Source organism: Grammomys surdaster, unplaced genomic scaffold (assembly GCF_004785775.1).
Source record: "Grammomys surdaster isolate TR1022 unplaced genomic scaffold, NIH_TR_1.0 371, whole genome shotgun sequence".
In the NCBI taxonomy this organism is placed as follows: domain Eukaryota; kingdom Metazoa; phylum Chordata; class Mammalia; order Rodentia; family Muridae; genus Grammomys; species Grammomys surdaster.
Window position 1 is genome coordinate 6,958,540 of NW_021604790.1, and position 25,408 is coordinate 6,983,947.

The 25,408-nt window shown below is 43.9% G+C and overlaps 1 protein-coding gene across 13 annotated transcripts in view; it reads right to left on the minus strand.

Moving 5' to 3' along the window:
• Positions 1–25,408, minus strand: part of Bptf (bromodomain PHD finger transcription factor) — a 99,565-nt gene that overhangs the window by 22,306 nt on the left and 51,851 nt on the right. For 8 of the 13 annotated variants that reach the window (XM_028780658.1, XM_028780655.1, XM_028780650.1 and 5 more), the window contains 15 exons: positions 24,826–25,181; positions 24,353–24,484; positions 22,683–22,812; positions 22,006–22,144; positions 20,752–20,931; positions 17,077–19,357; positions 12,679–12,803; positions 11,462–11,590; positions 10,208–10,358; positions 9,902–9,944; positions 6,856–7,102; positions 6,365–6,526; positions 5,998–6,149; positions 4,959–5,067; positions 3,274–3,491 (listed from right to left, as the gene is read on the minus strand). In XM_028780658.1, the coding sequence (XP_028636491.1) occupies positions 3,274–3,491; positions 4,959–5,067; positions 5,998–6,149; positions 6,365–6,526; positions 6,856–7,102; positions 9,902–9,944; positions 10,208–10,358; positions 11,462–11,590; positions 12,679–12,803; positions 17,077–19,357; positions 20,752–20,931; positions 22,006–22,144; positions 22,683–22,812; positions 24,353–24,484; positions 24,826–25,181 (4,554 nt within the window). The remainder of the gene's footprint in view (positions 1–3,273; positions 3,492–4,958; positions 5,068–5,997; positions 6,150–6,364; positions 6,527–6,855; positions 7,103–9,901; positions 9,945–10,207; positions 10,359–11,461; positions 11,591–12,678; positions 12,804–17,076; positions 19,358–20,751; positions 20,932–22,005; positions 22,145–22,682; positions 22,813–24,352; positions 24,485–24,825; positions 25,182–25,408) is intronic. The other 5 variants (XM_028780662.1, XM_028780660.1, XM_028780661.1 and 2 more) reach the window with 1 other exon arrangement.

Here is a 25,408-nt window from a genome sequence, read left to right on the forward strand (position 1 = left end):
TCACACCAATAAGAGACACTCCAATCCCTCAAGCACGGACACTTTTAATCCTACTCAGCATCAAGGTTGCTAGAAATGGCTTACCATGGTTACACATTGGTAGATGTGCAACAGCCTCCCCGAGTCCCCCTGGTAATTCTTCTTTTTGATAAACATTGAGTTTAGACCAATCTCTTAGGTAGATGGCTATAATACAGATTTCCTTCAAGGTCCAGTGGGATTTTCTGAGTTTTGAACACTTAAATTTCTTCCTTCTTCTCCAAGCTCAGTTGATCTTTTTGCCCTTGGCTTCTTCCTTCTCATGGATGCATGGTTTATATGTACAGTTTGCTAGAAACTGAACAAATGGCCTCACACGTGCTTGGCAAATTCTCCACCACTGAGCTATATATCTTCCCAGCCCTGGACTTATCTCTTGTTGATATGTACTAATTTAAAAATGTATCTGATGTGTATGTATCTGAAGGAGGGGGTTACCTACACATGGAATTCAGGTGAGAACCTCAGGTTCCAGGCCTTGCCTACCATCTTGTTTGAGAGATGGTGCTATTGCTCTCGGTTAGCCAACTCTTCTGGAGACTGTCTCTGCATTACTGTGTAGCTTTTGAGTTTCTGTGTATTTAAACAAAGTTATGGGGCTGGGTAGCCCAGCAGGGAAAGCTTGTTTAGAACCTGCAAGACTTTTGTTTTGATCCCAGCAGAAGGGAGGGAAGAAAGAGAAAGAAAGGTTAAGAAAAAAGAAAGTAGTTGGGAGAGGTGGCACATGCGTTAGGAGGCAGAGGCAGGCAGATCGCTGGGCATTCAAGAATAGCCTGCTTTATACAGCAAGGTCCAGGGCAACACAGAGAGACCCCATCTCAAGAGACAAAAAGGAGAGAAAAAACAAAGTGAGGAGTGGGCCCACAGTCTCTGCAATCCCAGACCTCAGTGGCGTAGGCTGGAGGACGGGGAATTCGGGTGACCAGGTGAGTGGGCCCACAGTCTCTGCAATCTCAGACCTGGGCGGTGTAGGCTGGAGGATGGGGAATTCGAGGGCAGCTTGGGTGACCAGGTGAGAGTCCCACCACAAAAAAACAAGATAAGAAAACTAAATGACTGAAAGAAAGGAGAAAGGAATGAACACATGAACTGATGGATGGGGACAGATTTCAACTTGGAGAGTCTGCCTAGCAGGCACAGCCTTGGTTCCAACCCACAGCATCTTATAAACTGGGTATACTGGCAAACACCTCTAACCCTCAGGTACACAGCTCTATCTCAGGATATATGAAATCTTGTCTTAAAATACAGTAACAAAAAAAAGAGAAAAAAAATTGAATTTGGGCTGGAGAGACGTCTCAGTGGTTAAGAGCACTGGCTGCTCTTTCAGAGGTCCTAAGTTCAATTCCTAGCACCCACATGGTGGCTCACAACCATCTGTAATGAGATCTGATGCTCTCTTCTGGTGTGTCTGAAGACAACGTCAGTGTACTCAATATACATAAAAATCAGTAAATAAATCTTTTTTAACATTTATTAAAAAAAAAAAAGAACATCGACTTTATCATCAGAATGAGGCACAGGGCATTGCTCCAAGTTTGTTATCTGGTGTGTGGCTAAGCAGGCTGGTATACCTGACCGAAACACTAGTCTTTCCTCAGTAGTTTGCAAGGTGTAACACATGTGCCTACTTACAGAAAGGAAGGATGACTATTAGTAAAGCTTAGAAGCACTGCAGTGAGCTTTTGTTGTGTTTTGTCCTTCTTGGGAAAGGGCCTGGCCTGGAATTTGCTGTGTTTCTACTTCCCAAGTGCTAGGATTATGGGCACACGCCGGCCACATGATTTATGCAGTGATACAGATCCAACCCAGAGCTTTGTGGAGGTACGTAAGCACTCCAGCAGCCATGCTGTAGCTCCAGTCTGATGTTTTCTTGGTTTGTTTTTAGCATGTGTGCATATGGTGTATGTGCTTGCTCATGTGCACACATGAAGGTTAGCGGATGACCACGGGCGTCTTCCTTTCACCACCTTTTTTTTTTTTTTTTAACATTTATGTATTATTTCCATGTATGTCAGCTTGCTTGAGTATATGAGCACCATGTAAGTGCAAGAGTACTTGGAAAGCAAAAGAGGGTGCTGGATCCATCTCCTACATCTGTGAGTCACCACATGGAAGCTGGAAATGAGCCTGTGTCCTCTATTGGAGCAGTAAGCACTCCTAACGCCTGAGCCATCGCTCTAGCTTGCTCCTCATCACTGAAAATACAGAGTCAGCCGAATATGGAGCTCAGTGTGTCTGCTGTACTGGCTGGACAGTGAGCTCCCAAGACCCACCCGTCTCTCCCTCGAGCTCAGTAACTACACATGTGTACTGCAAGAGCTGCTTTAAACGTTTATCTTACTTTTAAATTGAACACATATGTGTGTCTTTGCACATGGATGGAGGTGATCACAGAGTTCAGAAGAAGCTACCAAGCCCCTGAGGATGGAGTCAGTGGGAACTGAACTTGAGTGCTCTGAAGTGTGCAGCCTGCCATCTCCCAGCCTCACAGCTGACACTGTGTGTGGGGTGGGGATGGACCCCAGGCTCTCATGCTTGGGCAGCACTTTGCCCACTTTATCCCAGCACATAGGCAAATCCTCCCACTCAACCTTCTCTGAGCTGCTGCTGCTGCTGCATTCTATCCTATGACTCAGACAGCAAGGGCCACGTAGACTTTGGGGAGCTTTGAGTTTGGATAGGAAAAGACTAGCCAACAATATGGGATGATACAAAGCAACCAGTTTGATGCACTCAAAATTTGCTTTGTTTTTTTTTTTTTTTTTCCTATAAAACCTGCCCACTTCACAACACTGTGGTAACAGAAAGGCTTGTCCCTTTCATTGGTACAACATCTAACCCAAGGAGTCTACAGAGCTGGACACTGTGATGTCAATAGTAAGTCCAACTCCAGGAGCAGCCATCTCTTCCCTTGTTTGCACTTTTAAAAGATTTTTATTGCTATGTGTGAGCATTGCCTGAATGTACATCTGTGTTCCACGCACATGCCTGGTGTGCATGGTCATCAGAATGGCGTCAGATCCCTTGAAACTGGAGTTACAGGTTGTTGTGGGTGCTAGGAACTCAACCTGGATTCTCAGCAAGAGCGGCTAATACATTAACCTCCGAGCCATCTTCCCAGCCCCAAGCAGACATTTCTTAAGGTAGGTATACTTCAAATTTTACCTAAGATCAAATATAGACTTCAGTAAAAATAAGGCTACCTCTCAAGATCATCACTACGTTACTTACATGGCCCTGTGTTAACTGAGTGAGCTGGGCCATGGTGAGCTTCACCTGCCCTTGCTGAGGACGTGGGCTGTGTGGGGCTGAAGGCTGCAGGGTCCCAGCTGCTGCTCCTGGAGGTAAGCCCTTTTGCACAGGTGCTGAAGAAGCCGAATTTGGAGCAGAAATGGCAGTGGAAACAGGCTGTCCTCGGATGATTTGAGTCACCACTTGTTGGGGTGCACCTGAACAAACAATAAGATACCCCTGTCACTCACACACTGCTAGCATACATAAGACAGTTTGACACTTCAGATGAATACAGTTCATTTCAATCTTCAAATAAACATTTGGATGTCAATCAACCAAGGTAATTCAAACATAGGACCACAGTTCACAGCCAGACCACAGACCTAAAGAGTTAACAACAACAGGCCAGGCCAGACAGTGTGGCTCATGCCTATAATCCCAGCACTCAGGAGACAGAAGCAGGCAGATCTCTGTGAATTCAAGGCCACCTTGATCAGCACAGTGAGTTCTAGGACAGTTGGAGCTACATAGAGAGACCCTGTCTTGAAGCAAAAGGCGTTCTTTTGGTCGTAAAGTAAATTCTCAACTGTAATGTCTTTGGCTGCATCTGTGTGTATGTTTCTTGGGAACGACATTGTGAAGGTGTAGCCTTACAAGATGAGAGGAGAACTGGCTAGCACTGGGCACTGCTGCTCTCACTCCACCCACTCACTCCAGATGAGCCACAACTCTCATGGGGAGAGCTTCAGGAGCTCAGGACTATGTCTTGTGTGCTACAGCTTGGGAATTTATCATCTTAGCCCATGATACTGCTACCTTTCAGAAACAGAGAAGGGACTGGTCCTGAGGGCTGGAAAGACAGCTTAGTGAGTAGTAAGAGGACTGGTTATTCTTATAGAGGACCCCAGTTCACTTCCCAGCACCCCCGTGGTGGCTCACAACTATTCACAACTCCAGGGATGTACCTCAGTAGGCACCATCCATGCACTTGATGCAGAAACATTCATTCAATTCAAGCACTCATATATGTAACATGAAATGAACCTAATAAAAGAGTCTGGCTCTGCTCAGCTACATGAAAATCACTGAGATAATCCAATACATGAACGTTCTCTTTGAAATATCACCACATTGCACATTCAAGCCACGTGTCCTTCACTGATAAGCCATGTCTGTTTTTGGATTTTCCTTCAATCTTTTTATCTTCAACTGTTTTTCCCCCTGGTGCCAGGATCCAAAGGGCCTTACACATGCAAAGCAAAAGAGCTACCATCAAAGGCCAGGTCCAAGTCACAGTCTTTGACTTTTAATAAGATAGATTGAACCATTTTACATGAATTGTGATCGACTCAGGGTCTGGCACTGCCTTTATAACTTACTTTATGACAAAGGCTCTGCTCTTCTCTTTAACGTCTGAATGCTATGCTAACGTTTAATAATGATTGAGTTTACTCACTTTGTAAGTAAACTTGAATTTACTTTGTCTACCTTTCTCGGGGAAGAGAACATACAGTATCTATCCGTGATTCCCCCTCACCATGCACATGCACTAGTTCAAATAGGAATTCTCTAATACAGAGAGCGTGCCACAGCCTCCTAGCCATGTTGTCCAAGTACTGAAACAGTTTCCCTGTGTGCGTGCGTGTGTGCGTGTGTGCGCGTACGTGCACGCTCATGAGTACCTGGCTGCACCATCACTGGTGTACGAATGATTGCCTTGCCCAGTGCTGGCTGCTGCAGTGGCGTTCTAATCACCGTCATGCCAGGGCGGATCTGAGGCCCCGTGATCACCTGCGCATGAACAAAGGACAAGGAATTAAAACCACTTCAGCGGGGCAGTGAAGCTCACTTTCAATGCCGGTGCTGGGAGGCAGAGGCAGGCGGATTTCTGAGTCTGAAGCCAGCCTGGTCTACAGAGTGTTTTCCAGGACAGCCAGATCTACACAGAGAAACCCTGTCTCAAAACAAAAACAAAACAAAACAAACAACAACAATGCCAACAAAAGAATTAAAAGTGCTTCAAAATTAGAACTCTAGGGTTTCTCTCCTGTAGCCATGGCTGTCTTGGAACTCACAGAGATCCACTTGCCTCTGCCCACTCACTGCTACATTTGAAATTGCATTCAGTGTTGGTATAAAGGTGGAATTTTGAAGACAGAAACTTAAGAGGCTGAGTCCTAGAACCTGGAGACTGTGACAAGTAAACAAAAATCCAGGATCCTTTCATTGTTTACCAAGCAACAGTGAGCACATTACTTCAGAGCCAGAACATTTGGACTTTAACTTTTTCCATGAAACTAGTGCCAAAGCAATGTTCTATCTAATACGTGTACATACCGGCTGACATATAGCATATTTCAATGTTTCTTTCTTGGTCAGAAAGAACACAAATGAGCTAAAAGCACAGCTGAGACAGAATCGCTGGTGGTGGGAGGAGCTCTAAGAGTGTCAGAGTTAGGGAGCACAGCACAATCCTGTGCTGGCTCAAGTCACACAGTCTTCTCTAGGAAATATTGGCAAATAAAAATTACTTATGAACGATACCAATATGCAACTAAGCAGATGCCAAAATTAATACATTATGCATCATTTTGGTTCATTAAAAATATAAAAAATTGATACTTCTTCATATATGAACTCATAGTAAAGGAAGGTGAGCTGAACCGCCTCTGGAGGAGGTCACAGGAATGAGACATCCTGTTGTGAATGGAGACTGCTCACCTGTGAAGTGGTAGTGGCTCCTGTGGCGGCTGAGGTATTGGGCCTGATTGTGACGGTTGCAGTCCTAGGCTGGAATGAAGTAAAGGTTTGCTGGCTTGGACCTGTGGTGGATGGAATGATACCCAGGACCTTCTGCTGGACCTGGACCACGCCTTAAAGAGAGAGGAAGGAGACATGAGCCACTACACTTCAAGGAAAGATATTAGGTGCTGCTTGTGTCTGAGGAGGAACTACGTGTGGCGGGTTGCAGAGTGGGCTACACAGAATGTGACACCTGACGACTGAAACCAGTGAAGAGGAGATGGAGGATGGCGACAGCATGATCTGGCGAAGGTGAACTCAAACTCTGCGCGGTCGCTTCCCTTACCTCCTTGTGTTGCCGGCACATTTACAGCGACAATCTTGCTGTTTGCAGGAAGAGGCAATTTGGTAATTACTTTTCCTGCCATAGTGACGGGACTGCCTGTAATTTGGAACGTCTGACCTGTGCTGGCAATGGTGGTAGCAGAGGTGGCAGCTGTGCTGGTGGCTAATGGGGTATAAGACATTTAATAAGCTTTAGATTTTAAATAACCAGCAGCAAAGTGACTTCTAGGAAGAGCACCGATGCACGAAATGCGGCTCATTCTGTATTTAATAAAGACACTCCTCCTGTTCCAAGTGCGCTTGCTATGTGGATCCTGAAGGTGAGGACTGCAGAGAGGAGCTGCACAAAGAGCAGCTCCCACAAACGACTGTTCGGCCCCGCCTGCCTGCGCAAGCAGTGGCAGAGGCAGAACCACTCTCACGGGAAATGAAGGTTAGAAATGCTTTTCCCCACCCAGAATAAAAGCAATGTTCCATTCATCCCCGCTCTACCTGAATTGGACTGGCCTTGCTTCACCCACGTGGCAAAAGTCTGATGGAAGTTCTTGTTCTGCTGGAATGTGACTGTGGCGGGAGAGCCCACTTTTGTGGCCAGCACCATCTTTGTCCCAGGGGTGACTGAGCCACTTAAGGGAGCCACCATCACCTTCTGAGCTGGAGAGACGGTGCTGCTTGTGCTGTTTGTTGGGGATGTGGTGGATGTCACGATGACTGCAGGCTTCTGCTGCTCCAGTCGCTTCTGAGAGTCAAGGAGAGGAAATGTGAGCTCCAGTTCCCCATGGAAAACCCCACTGTGCAGGGTCTCCCAGACGCTGAACTTCCGAAGGAAAAACATGCCTGTCAGGATTTACCCCAAATCCTTCATGAAGGCTCTATTCCCAGTGTCTATATCATTATAAATTGATCATAAATAAGAAATTTAAATGATGAAAATGTTCTATACAATATCCAGTGTTCATTGTGAGAATGGAACAGGAAATCTTACTGGAGACAGGACATCTATGACTCAGAGTTAGGGCAGGAAGAAAGGGTGGGCTAGTACTGCTGTAAAGTACTAGCTTAGATGATCCAACCATAAACAGTGTGGTGGTAGTTTTTGTTGTTACTATTCAGGTCAGCAAATGTGTCATCAAGCTAAATGGAAAACTATAAGTAGTTTTAAGACTTTGTTACTATTATTTATAGTCAGGGTCTCACTCTGTAGCCCAAGTTGGCCTGGAACTAATGCCATGTGGTCTTGAACTTGGAGCAATCCTTCTGCTTCAGCCTCTTGAGTACTGGGAATACTTCATGCACTATGTAATTAAAAGGTATTTTAAATGCTTTATATAGAAGGGAAAAGTCTCATGATCAGACACTGGGGTTGCTAGAGATTCAACTCAGTTGGTAGAGTGCTTGCCTGGCATACACAAGGCCCTGGAGTCATTATTCTGCACTGCAGAAATAAAAATGAAAATGAATAAAAACACAGGGTTTAGCTGGGTGTGGTAGACACGTGTGTAATCCCAACTCTGGGACCAGCCTAAGCTATAGAGTAAGATCCACTCTCAATCCAGGTCCGGCCTCATGGTGCACTGTCTTTAATGCCAAACTGTAGGCAGAGGGAGACAGTTCTTTCTAAGTTTGAGGGTAGCTCTATGTATAGAGTTCTGGGACAGCCAGGACTACGCAAAGAGCCACTGTCTCACAAAACAAAACAAAACAAAACAAAACAAAACAAAACAAAAAACAAAACAAAACAGGTACAAAAGACAACTTGCATGTTTTAAATGAAAGACGGCTGGAATTTACCCACAGTGGTCTAACACCGGCTTCTACACATAAAGCACTAGATAAGACTGTGTGCCTGGGCAGGACACCTCATAGAGCAGGATTTGTCACCATGTCAGTCAGCTGCCTTGTAATGCTAAACAACAAGAAACCCAGGCTCAGACAGGCTGTACAATCAGCATGAGGAAACTCAGGCTCAGACAGGCTGTACAATCAGCATGAGGAAACTCAGGCTCAGACAGGCAAGCTGTGCAAAGGCCCAAGGACACAGCAGTTCATGTCGGAACTGTGATTAAGCCTATTTACATCCACTCAAAAGTGTGAGGCAGGAGGGTTGCCTTGAATTTGAGGATGCCTGAGATAGAAAGCAACACTGTGTCTCAAAACCACAAACAACAGCTAAACATAGTAGCTCATGCCTGTAACTGAAGTACACGGGAGACAGAGGCAGAAGGACTACCATGAGTTTGAGGCCAGCATGAGCTACACATTGAGGTATGGGAGAGCTCGAGCTACTTTCAGACCCTGTTCCAGACTCCACTGAACCTAAATCCCAGGGCATCGCCTCTCCTCTACAATCCCAGCCATCTGTTTGGATTGCTTTTGCAGACAGCACATATACTTAAAGAGAATTTGAAGTATTGCTTATCGATGCTTATTTCTGAAAAGAGAAGCAGCTTTGTTCTGCATACTTAGAACCATCATCTGATCCAATTAGTTCAAAGGAAAATAGAAGCAAAGAAATGGAACACATAATTACAAGTATTTCACTAGGAGAAAATGCATTTGAAATGTTAAGAGCTACTTGAAAACAAATTAAGAAGTGCCACATTAGGTTGTGTTGCAGAGATGACAGAACACACCTATAAATGCAAAGGACAGAACAACTAGTCAGTTGCTATAGAAACAGATGCTTATGTCTTTCTGTACATTTCCACAGATGAATTCAGCACATAACCCAATAGTGCTATTTCCCCAAATTTCAAGTGAACAGACAGATGCATAGTAAATTGAAACACATGTCAAGAGTTTGAAAAACATGCTTTATAAAACCTTGAAAAATAAATGTTCTTAAATATATGCAGCTGGGACTGGAGAGATGCTCAGTACAGGGCTGCTCTTAAAGGAACCAGGGCTTGTTCCTAGCACCTGCATAGTGGTACAGGTATCTGTAACTCTAGTTCCAGGCATCTGACACCCTCTTCTGGACATCACTGGTACCAGGAATGCACCATTGTGCACAGACATATGCAGGAAAAACACCCATACTCATAACCATAAATGTGTAACTCTGTCAACAGTTGTGTATTTAACACCCCACACTACTTTAGCTATGTTCTCTAGATTTACACTTTCAGGAGAAGCAAGGTCCTCCTCTGATTCTTGGATACAGGACACAGGTCACCATATGGGATGATGAAAAACCAGCAAACAACTTCATGAGCACTGATTCTAATCAACTCAGAGACCTGGCGAAGTTTCCTTCTTCACAGGTTGCCCTGGAGCTCAGCAGGAGAAGATTCTCTTTTGAAACTACCCAGGGAACTGTAACAGCAGTCATTGGGAGGACTCAGCATCCTGCTGGCGTATGCTCGGTTTGCAGAACTACAGGCTCATGAGATGTTTTCAATATGAAACAGGAGGTACACTTTGAATAGCCCATGGGAATACATAATCCCTGGGCTTTTCGAGGGCCTGAATTTGGCTAAAAAGGTCAACCTGCTGTGCAGTGCCTCCCCTGAAATTTCACCTGCTGCTGCCCACTGACCTTAGTCTGCTGCTCCGCTGCTTGAGCCTTTTCTTTCTCCACTCTGTAGGGAAAAGGAGCAACCTATCAGAGACCGTTTACAAATGAAATCTGGTTGACTCAGCATCACACAGAGGCGTGGACTATTCGTCTTTTAAATGAATGTTTAAGATAACTTAAAAATAACAAATATATAATACTAACCCACTAAAATTTAGAAACAAGGCTTAAATCAACCACCCAGAGCTAGCGCATAAAATAAACGGTAGAGGAAAACTAATCAGAGTGGGCTGCAGAGACTATAGTGTGCCAGGTGTTAACTGTTACCTCTCAGCAAAAGCCCTGATCTCCCAGAGCTCCAGCTCCTCTTCCGCCACCCAGCTTTCAATGATAACAGGACCCGTCTGCTTGGGTGTCTCTGGTCTCTTTGGCCGCAGTGCACTTGATCGAAGGCCTTTCCGCTGAGGTGTGGGTGTTTCTTAGTGAAAGAAATCAGAATGTTTTCAGCAACATTGTTCCTATGGAGTTCTTCTGACATCTAACTCATGAAGCATGGTAGCTGGCAAACAACATCTTTTAATTTGAGACTCGCTCTGTTATATAGCCCAGAATGGTACTACCAGCCAAACTTTTTCTTTTGAAGTGTCAGATAGTGCCAAATCCTTAATACCATACAGGCCAAATGGTCTACACTGCATATCTGGACCAAAAGTGCCTGCAGCAGGAGAGATAGATGGCTCAGTGGTTAAGAGCACTGACTGGCTGCTCTCCCAGAGGACTCAGGTTCAATTCTCAGCACCCCCATGGCAGCTCACAACTATCTGTTACTTCAGTTTCAGGGGATCTGACACATTCGCACAGACATACATGCAGGCAAAACACCAATACATATACAATAAAGATAACGAAATCATTTTTAAAAAGAACCAGTGGAAAAACAAACAATGTCTGAGCTCCATGCAGCCGTGTTCTGATCAGATCGCTCGGGAGAGCAGGACAGTGGTCACAGCTCCTGGGACATGGCTTACTAAGGCTGGAAAATAAAGGCCGTGTGAGCCTCACACAACCTTCCTCTGCCTAGATCTCTGTTCCTCATCCTCTCTCCACAGGTGACTAAGAGCAATTTGTTGTGGAGACTCTAACACTAATACAATTTCTGTCAAAGATTTAGCATGTTGGCATTTTTCTAGGTGTGACACTGGGGAAGAGAAGAGAATAGCAAATTCCTAGCAAGAACCCCTCTCCAGGGATCACTTGAAGTTGTTCTTCCTTGGCTCACAGGGAAGCAAGGCCAGTAACCACGTGGGTGCTGGGAACTGAACCTAGGTCCTCAGCAAGAGCAATAAGCACGCTTAACTGCTGAACCATCTCTCCAGCCCCTCGCCTGCCTGTTTTATGAAACAAGTCTCACTCTGTAGGCCAGGGTAGCCTAGGATTCACAGCAATCTCTTGCCTTGGTGGTTCTTTATGATCCTTAATATAGGAGCAGGCTGTAGTGTCAGGTAGGTAGCCAAACCTCAATTAACGGCACACACGACCAACAGGCCAGGATTGATGGATGCCTTTTCTTCTATTTCTTACCTTTTGGTGCTTCTGGAACGCCAATGGGGCAAATGATCTTCCTGATACAATACTCAGAACGAATGCCATAAGGACCCACATCACGCCTCTTAATTATCTCTGTGGTTGTGATTTCAGTTTCAGATGTTTCTATGGGAACAGGATTTACACACTGTTAATAACCACCTGAAATATGAGGAAAGTTAGAAGATGCGGCATTCGGCACTTCTTTAACGATGCAGGTCTGAAAGGACCGTTAGGATCACTGTGTGCTTACAGTAGCTGAGTGTCTGGTTCCCCAGCGGCTTCCTGCAGGGGCTGTTGTTTGGTTTTAGGTTAGGGCTCTCACTGTGCAGCTTAAGCAGACCATTCCTTCCCCTTTTGATACAAGGTTTCGCTCTACGGCCCAAGATGGCCTACAACTCAATATGTAAGCCCAGGCTGGCATCAAATTTGTGGCAATCCTTCTGCTTCAGCATAAGTAGCAGGAAAAAAAAAAATTGACAGACCACCCAAGGTAACTCCCAGAGGCTCCAGGACTCTCTGGGTATCTGGCTCACCACTCTAGATAACGACTATCACTTGAAAATTTAGTTGGGTGTTTGTGTGCTGACTCACTTAGAATCTGAACCTTGCCCCTTAACCTTGATTTTATGGAACCCAGAAAATTTAAGAAAGGGTAAACTTTTATAAAATAAGACACACATTTAATAAATTCAGTGAGCAGCACATGATTTTATCTTATTGCACTGCTAGGGGTCCACCCCAGAGTTTGCACGTGCTGGGCAAGTGCTACAGCCACAGATCCAGACCCATTTCTAGTTTCTTGGGTTGGTTTATTTGTTTTTTTGGAGACAGTTACTCTAGCTGGCCTTGAGTCATTAATGACCTTGAGTAGGTCATTACTTAGGTCTTCTTACCTCAGCCTCCTAAGCAGACGGTATTATAAGTAGACGGCATTATAAGCTGGGCTGCCGGGTCTGGCTATCCTTTTGGCTACCCAGTCGCCTATAATCTAAGTTGGCCTTGAATCTTAGTTGAGTCAGGATTACCTTGGACCTTTTGTTCTCCTGTGTCCTGCTCCTCGGTGTGACTGTTACAAGATGCAACACCATCACCAGGTCACACAGCACTGGGGACCCAACACATGTCCCTCAGGAGTGGGACACGCATGCACTTCAGCAACCGAGCTTCATCCTTAGCCCACGTCATATAAACATAAAGTGCAGGACCCTTACCTGTCCGTGTAGACCCTCCTCCTGGAGGAGCCTTGGCTGCCATGTCATCCCATCTCAAACTGGCCCACAGTAACCGTAACATCAGGCTCACTCCCGCTAAGGACTTCACCGTCTGAAGTCTATATCTGAAAGAACAACCGAGATCAACTACATACAAACAGACAGTCCTTCACACTTTCTTCTCTTCCTCTCTGTGAACCTGAAGGACATGTTTCTGGCACTGACTGTGACCTCAGTACTTGTAACATGGCTTGCAGGACTGTGGCATTACAGTCTTTAAAGTAACACCTTTGAGTTCCCAGGATAATGTGCATGTAACAATTTTATTTTTTTTTATTTTTTTTAACAATTTTAAATCATTGAGGCTTATTTCCAATGCCACAGAAATAATATGTATGGTATTTTATTTTAAGACTGATAAGACAACAACTTATAAAGATCTTTATATTATTTTATAAAATATCTGCATGAGAAGTACAGAGAAAAATATTTAGTAACTGTGTCACTGAACTTGATAGGAGTCTTGATGAAATTTCATGATGAAATAGTTTTTACTGAAACAAAACAAAAATCTGAAAATGTTTATATTTTCTCAAAGAGTAAAACAAAACTAAAACATTCTGCAAGACCTTTTCCAGCTGAACAGAACTCTCAAGTTCAAGGTGGCTTTTCCAAACACGAATCACGGCTTATGAGTACCAAAAATACCATGAATGTACCAATGCTGGCTAAGTTTGGGAGCCAGGAAGAAATCTATTACCAGAAATGTCCAGACCCGCATCAGCTACTCAGATGAAAAGGGAACCTGGACTCGTGCTCCTCCTTAAGCAAACTGTAAAGTTGCTGAACATACTTTTCTTTTTCAAACTAACACTAAAAATGCATCTGAGAATTAATTTACTCAATTTCAATGAATATTTTACCCTCAAACGGAATTCACTGTAACATCTACTGACAGCTGCCGGCAGCTGTGAATTCCCTATTAACGCCTTCATAATCAGATTTCCCTCTGGACATTTCCACACGACATGAAGTGACCGTACTGGCTGAATGCAGTACAGAGGGAGTTTACATAATGAAAATCATTTCCTCCACTATCCGGCAGACAGTAAAGCCTGGGCCACTTCTGCACGGGAAAGGCGAAGTTTCTCTGTTACTACCATGTGAGAAAACGAACACGGGAAACGGTAAAGCTTTAGTCAAATGGTTGCTGCACCCCTGCTAATTCCTAACTCTACCCGGGGAAATGTTTGTTTCAGCCTAACACCCAATGCATCCTTGATCCTGGAAAGAGCCTTTAAAGTAGTGGCAAGATGCTGACCAGTGTGGGGACGATCCAGGAGGGAGAAAGTGTCACTTTCAGGCCACACCCCACAGAGAGTCTTGTGAAAGTCTGGTATGACAGAAGAACAGTTTTTCTTTTCTTTTCTTCTGCCCGCGCCGCCCCCCCCACCCCGCCGGCCCCAAGACATGGTTTCTCTGTGTAGCCCTGACTGTTCTGGATTTGTAGAGCAGGCTGGCCTCAAACTCACATAGATCTGCCTGCCTCTGCCTCCCCAATGCTGGGACTAAAGGTATGTAGCATCCCCCAACACCCCCCCAGCAAAAGCAAGCACTTCTTCTCTCTTCCTCCTCTACTTGTTCTCTAGGGTCAAACAATTAGCTTCAAATCCCCTCTCTGCCTGCCTTGCCTCACACATAAGACCATCTTACTCACACTGTACTGAGGACAGAACCCAGAGACCTAACAGTGATCAATATCCCTCAAAGCAATCCTATTTTAAAATGTAGGTAATATCAGTGGATAAACACATCTAATTATTAATCTGCTGATTCATTCACTACTCATTCACACAAATAACAATGGAGTGCATCAGTATGTCAAGACTGTGAAGGAAGCTGGGAAACAAAGATGCACGTTAGAATCTACCTGCTAAGAGCTGTAAGAAAGGCAAGTAGGTCTGCTGTAGTCTCAAAGCACGTAGTAATTGGATGACATAGTGTTTGGCTGACTGAAGGCAAGGGACACACCCACACCCTCACACACACACACACACACATACACGAGAAGGAATTAAGTGTGCAAAAGCACACACTTCTGGCATGCCACATCCTGTGTTATTGTAGCCAAAGGGAAGGGGGTAGGCACAAATGGCGATGATGCATTGAGAAGAAAGCAGAAGTCAGAACGAGCCATGCCACTGTGAAGAAAAGCAGAGGAAACTAGAAACTAAGGCTTCCTGCTCTCTTAGTGTTCTTCAGGTGATGCCCACTTTCCTCCCCTCCCTGCAGGAGTCAGCAGGTCCCTCCCTCACTCAGAATAGTCCCAGCATAGACAGACATGTTAGCAGGACTCCTATGGCAGCACTATGGAGAACAATGGCCAGTTCAAAATGACAGTACTACAGAGTCATGCCAGAACACAAGTATAGGGAAATGTCTGCATAGAGGTCAGACACTTTTACTGTACAAGTGTTAAGTTTCCCATCGTGCTCAACTTTAACATTACATCCAAAACTATGCAGCATCCATGCAGCTGGGCATCCGTGTAGCCTTCTTAACTGCTTATGAGGTAGAGGCGGGAGGGCAGGAGTTTGAGACCAGCCTGGGCTGCAGAGCTATACACATGAGAACTACCCCTCAGTGAATAAATAAATACATAAATAAATAAGCAGTAAACACAGGAGATTCAAGGCTTAGTACAAAAATGCACTTTCCATGAATTGCTTTTTAAACAGTTCTTTTAAGTGCCCTAAAATAAAAAATAACATACATTTTTACCATGATTCCATTAATCAGAAGTAATAGATACTTATTTCAACTTCAACAAATTAAGAATGACCAGGAAGGTATTTCTTTCCATTAAAAAATGAGAGACTGACCAAACAAACAGACAGGATGCGTGTCAGCACAAATCGGAGCGTTGTAAGTGAAGGAGACCATCCTGCAGCCATGCACACTGGGTCTGGTGCCTAGGCTCCGAAAACACTGCCGCCCAGCAAAACTACCTTTCGCCTCAGAACACAAGGAGCAGAAAGGCCAGCCCCCGGCTGCTGGGGGAATCTTACTTAGTTCAGCCACTTGTATGTATACAGTAACTTTTCCAGTGGGAAAGAAGTTACCTGCAGGACTGTCAAGGATGCACTTTGGGACCGCTCTCAATGAAGAAAGCAGAAAAGTGCAGAGCAATCCTACAATTCCATGAACTGCAATGAAGAGTTCCTTGATTCCCTGCAGGATTCTGCAAATCCTTCATTGCAGGCCCTGCAGAGAAAGTGTACTTTTCAGCTGTCTCTAGTGCATGTGCATGGAGTGAAGACATCTTACTTCAAACCAACGATGAGGTATAAAAACGTGCTCACACAAACAATGAGTGGCCACTCGACTGAATGAACTCCTTTAGGGAAAACTCGCATTTACACTGGGTTCTGTGGTCTTTTCTGACCCTAGCTAGCGGACTGTAATATAAAGAACATAAAGAAGGATGATGTTAACAGAGGCTGGAAATATTAAGACACTGAAATGAAGTCTTGAGAGAGATGATGCTCACTAACTTGCTGGAATGATCACGTAAAACCAACTGCAGCCAACACCGCCCCGCCACAGGCCTTTGATTCTTACTGCTTCTGCTCATCCCACTCAACAAGGGCGAAAAGACAGAGCAGAGGCATTAAAGGGACAGAACACGGACACACATGTGAAACGCAAACAGCACATGAAGTGCTGGACTGGGGTCAGGAAAACTTGGCCTTTATGGTCACGGGCAAGTTACTCCATCCATAGAAAACTTTTGGGCCCCCTTCCTAGTAACCAATAAGCACAGGCTAACAACTATCAATACTATAAACTTACCATTTGCTCCCTAAACACAGAGGGCCCAGAGCATTCTAAATAAAATGAATTCTAAATAAGACATTCCTAAGCAAATTATAGTCTTTCTGTTACAAATAACCAAGAACTCTAACACATACAAATAAATGTCACTAGCAGGATCTGACATGATGGGCTTTATGAATTTACAGGCACGTTTTTATGAATCCCAGGAAGTGATAACCCAAATCTGTGGTTGTCATGGTTCTGAGCAAACAGCATGCAGTAACTGGAAAGTTAGACTTTATAAAACAGGCTTGGCATGTTTCTTTGGTCTCATGGAAGTCAAATGAACATGCATGTTAAAAGAATCCCTTACATTTTTGGCAAGTCCATGGTGGCTGGGTAAATTTTAGTCCCACCGCTGGCCAAGCTAGCAGCTTTCTGTATCTCATGCTCATCACTAACCCTGGTCGTTACAGACGTGAGTCCCTATCTTCTGGCATCTCATTTTTACTTCAAACAAAACAAAACAAAACAAAACCTCCTTAAAAAGCCCCTCCCCCCATAACATTCTAAAGTACATACCTCCACGTGATACCAAAAGTTGGTCTAGGAGAAGGGTACGGCCATATATCCAAGGCAGGTTTTGCATTATAATTAAAGTAAGGGACTTCCCGGATCCCTCCTTTTCTGGCCAGCTTTTTCAAGTCATCATTAGGCAACACGAATATGCTCTTTTTGCTGCTCTTGGTAACGAACTTCCTATAGGATGGCAGGGCTGTTCCTGAACGGGTCTTCTTGGGTCTGGAGAACTTCATCAGCTTTACTCTGTCTCTTGTGGAGTATTCTTTGCTCACTGTCATAGATGTCACCAGTGTGCTTCCTGCAGTGGTCAGGGAGTCCGTCACTGTCGTGGTGACCACGGTTTTACTCTGCTCCTTTACAGAGATGGTATCCACACCACTGTCTGGGGAGGGTGTGGAGAGCTTTGTCACAGTGGTAGTTGTGACGGTGGATCTGGCACAATTTTCTGTGGAAGAAACCACAGTTTGCTTGTCCCCTTTTGCTACCTTAATGACAGTTTTTGATTCTGTGGCAACAGTGGATGTCATTGTGGTGACTTCTGTGATGACCGTCTTTCTTTGGGATTCTCCATTGACATTCTCATCTTTGCTGGAAGGTAGACCATTTTCATCCATGAAGTCCTTGCTAAAGTCAGAGTCCTCTCCAGTCGTAATGGGAGATGGGGCAACTTTCTTTACCTCTGGACTTTCAGTTTCCATATCTTCTACCTGATTAAGTGGGTTCCGATCTGGACAAGGGGCTGGGGGGATGATTACCTGGGTACTGGCAGACTCTTTGGTGAATGGTAGGGTATGGAGGCCATCTTGGTGATTACCTTTGGCATCTGAAGAACTCAGTGAGTACGAGTTGGTGTCTGAAGTGTTTTGTTCACTGAACTCCTCCATAATGACGTCTCCGTTGATGAACGGCTTCACAGCAGGTTCCTTCCCAGCCAGCGACTTGATATTTCCAGGGATGACTTTATTGATATTATTGACCTTTGGTTCAACAGTACCACTCAAAACTTTACTATCAGAGCCATCCTTCATGCCCAGACCCTTCGGATACCCCTTAGCTTTACTATCTTTGCCATTTATTTGAAATTTATTTGTTTTCTGTCCTTTCTTTTCAGACTCTCGAGTTTCACTGTTCTTTCTGTCAATGCTGTGTCTTAGGCTGCCTTGGTCAGTACATCTGTTAAACGCTCTCTCCTCTGACTTTTGATGCTGGCCCAGTTTCTTACCATTTGCTTCAGTTACCTTACCCTGTAGTTTGTCTTCACAATTTTCAGTGGCCTTAGAAATTAACTGACATTTTGTTGGCTCCACACTTTCCACATCTTGGTCTGGAGTTATAAACCGTTTAGAGGTGGCTTCATTGCTATTCTGAACAACCATATCTTCTTCACTGCTATCCCGAAGAGACATAGTATCAGAGCTATTTTCCAAAGTGCTACTACATTTAGAGTCACCACCTAGTCTCCCATCAAAGTCCATTGCTTTTGGGAAGGCCCAGGCATCTCTGTCACGGGGACTTTTAGGTACTGAAGCAGGTGAAGTACTCTTGGAAGAAGTCACGACACTGCTACTATCGTCCTGTGGGAGCAGCTTCTTGCTCTTACAGATCAAAGTGCCAACATCGTCTGCACTGGTTGGTTTAGAGTCATCAATGAAAGAGTCAGTCACTTTAGTTTTAGTCTGACTTAGTTCCAGTCCCTTACTGGCATCGAGGTCGCTTTCAACAGAGTTCTGCCTCTGACGGTTTGGCCCTGGGCTGTGAATGGAGACATCATCTAATACTTGATCTTTTGGGTCAGGTCTGTGCATGCAGAGACTAGGAGAACTGGTGCCAAGAACTAGGGGATCACTTTGTGAGTCCCCTGGCCCCAAGTCTGCAGTGCTAGCCTGACTTGGACTGGGGCTTTGTTCCTGTCTAAGCAGGTCGCCCTGATGTCCTTCATTTGCTTTTGTGGATACTGGAGACTCAGAAGAGCTCTTCACAGCTCCTGTGGGGGGCTTGCCTGTCCCCTTCATCCCACTCTCCAGCTTTAACTTCTCAAGGCGCTGTTTCTCTTCCAGTGTAAATTGTCGAATCCTCCGTTCCAGAAGCCCATCCAGCTTAGAGGATTTTGTTTTCTTTTTATAACTAGTCCTTAGATGGAAGCCCTCACTGACATTGACCACATCTACCTGAGCACTGTCCAGACTATTCATATGTGACTCTGTTTTCATGTTATCATCAATCTCCATTGGTTCTTCCTTGAAGGATTTCTCATTATCAGAATCTAAAAGTTCTTTTATATCTGTGAATTAAAGACATTGATAAAAATGTAATTTTTACTCTGAAATGGGGAATTCATGAAGACTATTTTTATTTCCAGAAGCATCTACTTTTTGTTATTTTCCTACTTATTTCATAGACACTGCTAAACTTTAAATGTGGCTAAAATATAGATACATTTTAAATACTGGATGACTCTGGGTTTTGGTTCCTAAACTGATAGGATTCTATAGTGAGAACGGACAGCCTATGGTAGGCTCCTGAGCACACTATGCCTACAGGTGCAGTCAGTTATCAACTGTGCTGACCTTGAGGTGCATCACCCACACTGGGGAAGCAGAAGCAGGAGCAGCATGAGTTTGACATCCTGGGCTGCAAATAAATCTAAACAAACGAACGAACAAACGACTTGTCTCTATCTTATCATCGGGACTAGGTGTCTCAGTTGAGCCCAGAGCTCACTAATATAGCTAGCTACTCTAGCTAGCAAGGCTGGAACTACAGGCGGGCCACCAAAGCCCAAGCAGAATATACATGCATTCTGGGAATACAAACTCCTAGTCTTCATATTTAAATATCAATCACATTATCCTCTGTGCCATCTCTCTAGTTTGCTTATGTGTTTAAAAAAAAAAAAGTTTAAACCATTTTTATTTCTATATCTCACTGGCCCTAAAGTTTCTCAAAAGCTTAAATACGATGATGTTCCTGCAAGATCTAGCAGTTCCATGCTTTGCTGTAGCACTGAAAAGTGAAAATCTGTTTCTCCAGAGAAAATCTGTCCTCAGAGCTGTCCAGCGTATGAGGCTCTGAGTTTGATCTCTGGAACCCACAAGACAAACAAACTGAATGCTTTTATAACATGCAGAAGATACTGGTCACGGTGGCACCACCATCCCAGTATTCAAGAGGCACAAGCAGTAGGTGCCAGGCCAGGCTGGTCTACACAGTGAGGTCCAGGCCATTCAGAGTTATGCACACACGCGTGTGCACACACACACACACACACACACTCATACACACACCCTAAAAACTTAGTATTAATGCTCATAACAGCTAAAAAGAAGTAAAACTGAATTATTCACTGTTCAATGACTGGACAGATGGATTGCAGCCCACCAACACTCTTTGGAATACACTATGACGTGGATGAGCCATGAAACCATTGTGCTGGATGAATGAAGACAACAGACTGCCTAACTGCACTGAACTGAAATGTCTCAGACAAACTGACAAACAGACAGACCAATGGGGAGGGATCAGAAAACAACTTCCTTCAGCATGATGGAAATGCTGCCATTAGTCTGTGAATATCTACAGGGCTTGCAGCTTGGTAGGGTGAGGTGCACTGGTCTGAGAGGATGCGTTGCTTGCCAATGGGAAACCTCATTGCCCCTGCCTCCCACTCCTGCTTACCTTGGTCCTTCGTCTCAGGCGCCTTAGACAGCTCCATTGCGCCTGCAGTGGCTCCAGATGTGGAGTCTGTATCTTTCACCTCACCTTTCTCAGAATCACATTCTGTCTTCATTTTCTTTGGACTTCGTGGACTTTTTCTTTTATCTGACTCATCTTTATTTTCATCCATATTATTTTTGGCTAAAAAAGAATCACATGTATGGCCACAGATATTCTTAATATTAGAATTTTTTAAAAGTTTTTTTATTTTTTATTTTTTATTTTTGGTTTCCGACTGTTTTCTTTTGAGAAAGGGGAAGGATGGGAGTGGGTAGTCCTCTCTTCTGTGAAAGGCCAAATCCCCTTCTCTTGATGCAGCTCTTCTGAAAGGAATCCAGGAGTCCCACCCCAGGGCCCTGCTGTGTTCCTGAGCCAAGGTAGGGCGCCCCCACTCAAGATTTTTAAATTTCTGTGTCTGTATACATATCTATGGTTTCCACAAGTGCTCTTACCCTCTGAGCCACCACTACTAGTATTTTGAAAATAATATTGTAATTACACAATGGAATATTATTTAAAATTATTTTCTCTCATCTTTAACTAAAATCTTATCTATGAAAGCCTTATAAATAAAGGTAGTTGAAAAATCTTTAGAGTTCCTGGGGATGGAGAACTGACTCAGCTGGTTAAGAGCACCTGTGGGTTTTACAGAGGACCTGGGTTCAGTTCCCAACACTCATAAGAGTGGATAAAAGTCCTTTCTAACTCCAAGAACAGGCGACTCAATGTTCCTTTTCTGGTCTCTGTGGGTACCAGGTATGAACGTGAGGTGCACATATATATATGAAGGCAAAAAACATAAAATACACATAAACATATACATAAAATATTTGTAAAAATCTTAAATTTAAAAATATTAGAACATCTAACTAGTGAACCAAAACAGTAATTTTCCACCTCATAAGAATACATTTATGTAAAATAAGATCAATGTACTATTAAATCTTAAGAAGTGGTTTTATTAAAAATAAATAAATATCTCACTGGGTGATGGTGGTACCCATCTTTAATGCCAGCACTGGGGAGGCAGAGACAGGTGGATCTCTGTGAGTTTGAGGCCAGCCTGGTCTACAGAGAAAGTTTTAGGACAGCCAGGGTTACACAGAGAAACTGTTTTGAAAAAACAAAGACAAACAAAAACCCCCCAAACCATCAGGATTGGAAACATTAAAGACTGCGTATTAGCTGTATATATTAAAACAGTTGATTACTAACCTCCTTCCAAGGGCTTTCTGTAGTTTACATTCGTATTGCCCGGTAACTTGGGAAGAAACCTGTAAACGTGTGTCTTACTTATCCAGCTCCAGCCGCCGTACCCTGTCACTCTGTACTCCTCGCCTTTCTGTTTCCAAACCTGGTCAGAATGATGTACAGCGGTTAAACAAATGCACGGAGTATGAGACATGTCTGTCAAACACAAGCTAAGGAGCAGGCACACTGGCCAGAGAGACACAGAGTGGAGGAGGACAACAGGACAACATGCTGACCTGCACGGTGGAAGCAGGAAGACCAAGTCCTACGAATAACGCTGTGGCCTGTGATGGGTGTGTGTGTGTGTGTCTGTGTGTCTGTGTGTGTGCGCTCTCGAACGTGCCCAATATCTCCCTCCCTCACACACACATACACCTTCACATAAATAAAATTATAATAAAAGATTTGTACAAATTAAATAAATTTATCAGATAATTATATTTTTAGTAGCAATCTATTGTGAAAGAACACTCCTATTAAACTTAACAATGTTTTTATTTTTATTACTAATTTCAACAAATTGGTCTCAAACTCTGAGAAACCTATGCTTGCATGTGTTCATACCACCTCATTAATTCAAGATCATGACAAGGCAGAGCAGAGGGACCATGTGTGGCGTGGCCACGCACAGGGACAGTTACCTGGTGCTTCACTGGAAATGTGTATTTTACCCATGTGGCCTGCTGCATCGTCTCCTCCTCCTCTTGTTTTTTCTCCTTTTTTTTAACTTTCTCCTTTTCTTCCCTTTCAATTGATGTCATCCTATGTAACCTGAGAATATACAGATTAAAAAAAAACTAATCACATTTAATTTTGAAAAATAAACAAAAAGATACGAAAAATGAAAATTAGGAAGAAAACCAGAGAGTGCTTAGTTACAACACTACACCCAAGACGCTCCCAACAGACAGAAACAAGCAGATGGATCATCCCTGAGAGATCAAAGCATAAAACAAAAAGAGGTACCTTTCCAAGAACCTCACCAAGGAAACACTAGTGCTTTATTCTTGTAAAGACCCATAAACAAGCCAACATTTAGGGTCCACGAGGACCCACTATAGACAGAACTGATGTAGCACAATCAACTCAAGACATGACTTTTACCCAGAAAATTCAGAGACCTAGAGAGCTTTCATGCAGTGCAGAGGAGCCAGTAACCACAAGGCCAACCTCCTGCCTCATACCTTCTTTGAACTTGAGTATCACACTTCCATATTGCTAGCCAAACTGGGAGGGAACAATATGGTCCCACTGATCTCTAAGGAAAGAAGCCACCACTGTCTGTCTGCCAGACAGCCTTTCGCACCTATCTCCTGGACAACGCCTGTCTGGGCCCTTCCTCTCACTTATATTGGACTATTGGTCCTTTCCCTTTGCCAGTTGAGGAAAGTTTCCATTTGTGATGCAAATGTTTTCCCTTAGCTTGCCATCTCTCTTTTGAGTTTGATTACAATAATGGTTTTCCACTCAGAATTTTAAATACATATGTCCAATTTCCTTCTCTATGGCACCTGGGTTTTAGATCTGTTTAAAAGTAAAGTATCAGAACAAAATATAAATTAATTCACACTTTACCTTCTATTAGCATTTTGTGTTTATTCTGGTATTTTTTTAAAGAAATTATTTATTTAATTTATATGAGCACACTGTCACCGTCCTCAGACACACCTTAAGAGGGCATCAGATCCCATTGTTGTAGTTGTGAGCCACCATGTGGTTGCTGGGAATTGAACTCAGGACCTCTGGAAGAGCAGCCAGTGCTCAACCACTGAGCCATCTCTCCAGCTCCCTCATTCAGTTTTTAAAATCTAGATCAATTTGAGATCTCGTCCCTGAAACAGGTTCCCTTTTGCTAATGACAAGGTGCTGCACGGCTGAGCTTCCACGGGTGCCAGGCCAACGTAGGGACTCCTGAGGACACCTTCTCTGCTTCTTCAGACTAGGAGGTGTTTTAGCAACTTCAAATATGTTGTCATATTTGTTGAGACAAGGTTTATGTATATGTAGCTATACGTAGCTCAGGCTGGCCTCAAACTTAATTGTCCAACCTCTACTACATAAAGATGAAATTAAAGGTATGTATACCTCAATTTAATACCCATTTAAAAATGACTATTTACTATCTAATGTGTAGATGTGAGAGCCTGCATGAGTTTATGTATACCTCACGTTTGTAGGGGCCTATGAATTACTATAGAACAGGAAGAGACAGTCTTTACTGTCAACTCTCAGGCTTTGCCTTGATTATTAGTGATCTAGCATTTCAGAAGTATCCAATAACCACCATCCCCAAGGCTTAGAGTTCACTCACCTGGTGTGTCCTAAAGACTCCCGCCATATTGGCAGCATCACAACCGGCTTAACTGCACACTCCAAAATCGCGAGAGCCAATGCAAACTCTCTGGGTTTACTACACATCTGAACGGCCTTGATCCAATTAGCCCTGTGTTTCAGAAGGAAGAAATCACTTCGCTCAGTTGTTAAGATTTATACACCATGAGCAGCACCAGGCATCACTCAATCCTCCCAATTCCTCCACCTTCAATATTCTTTAACTTTGGTCTCCACTTAACTCTAGGGATAAAATTCTGACCCCCTAAAGTTATCCGAATGTGAGTAACCATTGGCTGGTACCTCTGACCCACACACATCCCCAGCTTCCTGCCCACTGCAATGTCACTGAACTCATTGGTAGTAACATTAAAGGGCACACCAATAAGAATCAGCTTACAGGTAGTTACCATGTTAGCATATTTAAAGCAATAAATTAACGTCAGTGTCTACCTGTGTGAAGCCCAGTTGGGGTGAAGAAAGGAGGAAGGGATGTTGCTCTCTAGCTGGGTGATGGTGAGTCTCAGCGTCGAGATAGTAAGGACTTTGGACCCATGAACAGACCCGTTCCATTTGAACTCCCCAGCTGGTGTGAGACAGAATTTATGTGCAAGGTGCCTCCTCTTATCATGGTCTTCTCTGTGCTGGTGCTTATTCAGAGCGAATGAATTGGTCGAGTACTGATTGTGGTAGACTCGATACTTCCCCTCTTGTCCCAGCTTAAAATAATTGTTGATGTTCCCTCTCATGACCACCTCCTTTTTGGTGCTCAGCCGGGACACCTCTCCTTGGGAGTTAACCACCAGCACCTGAGGAGAAAAATAAGACAGCAGGATTTGTGTCAAGGAGGCAAACTTTGTTTGGCCAACTGTCTTTCAGTAACTGTAATCAATCACTGCAAACAGGCGACATCTTATGACTAAGAGACTCAAGTTTAAATGCTAAATTTGGGGGAATAGGGCGTTATAAAAAAAAGAAAGGAAGGGAGGGAGGGAGAGAGGGAGAGGGAGAGGGAGAGGGGGAGGGGGAGGGGAGA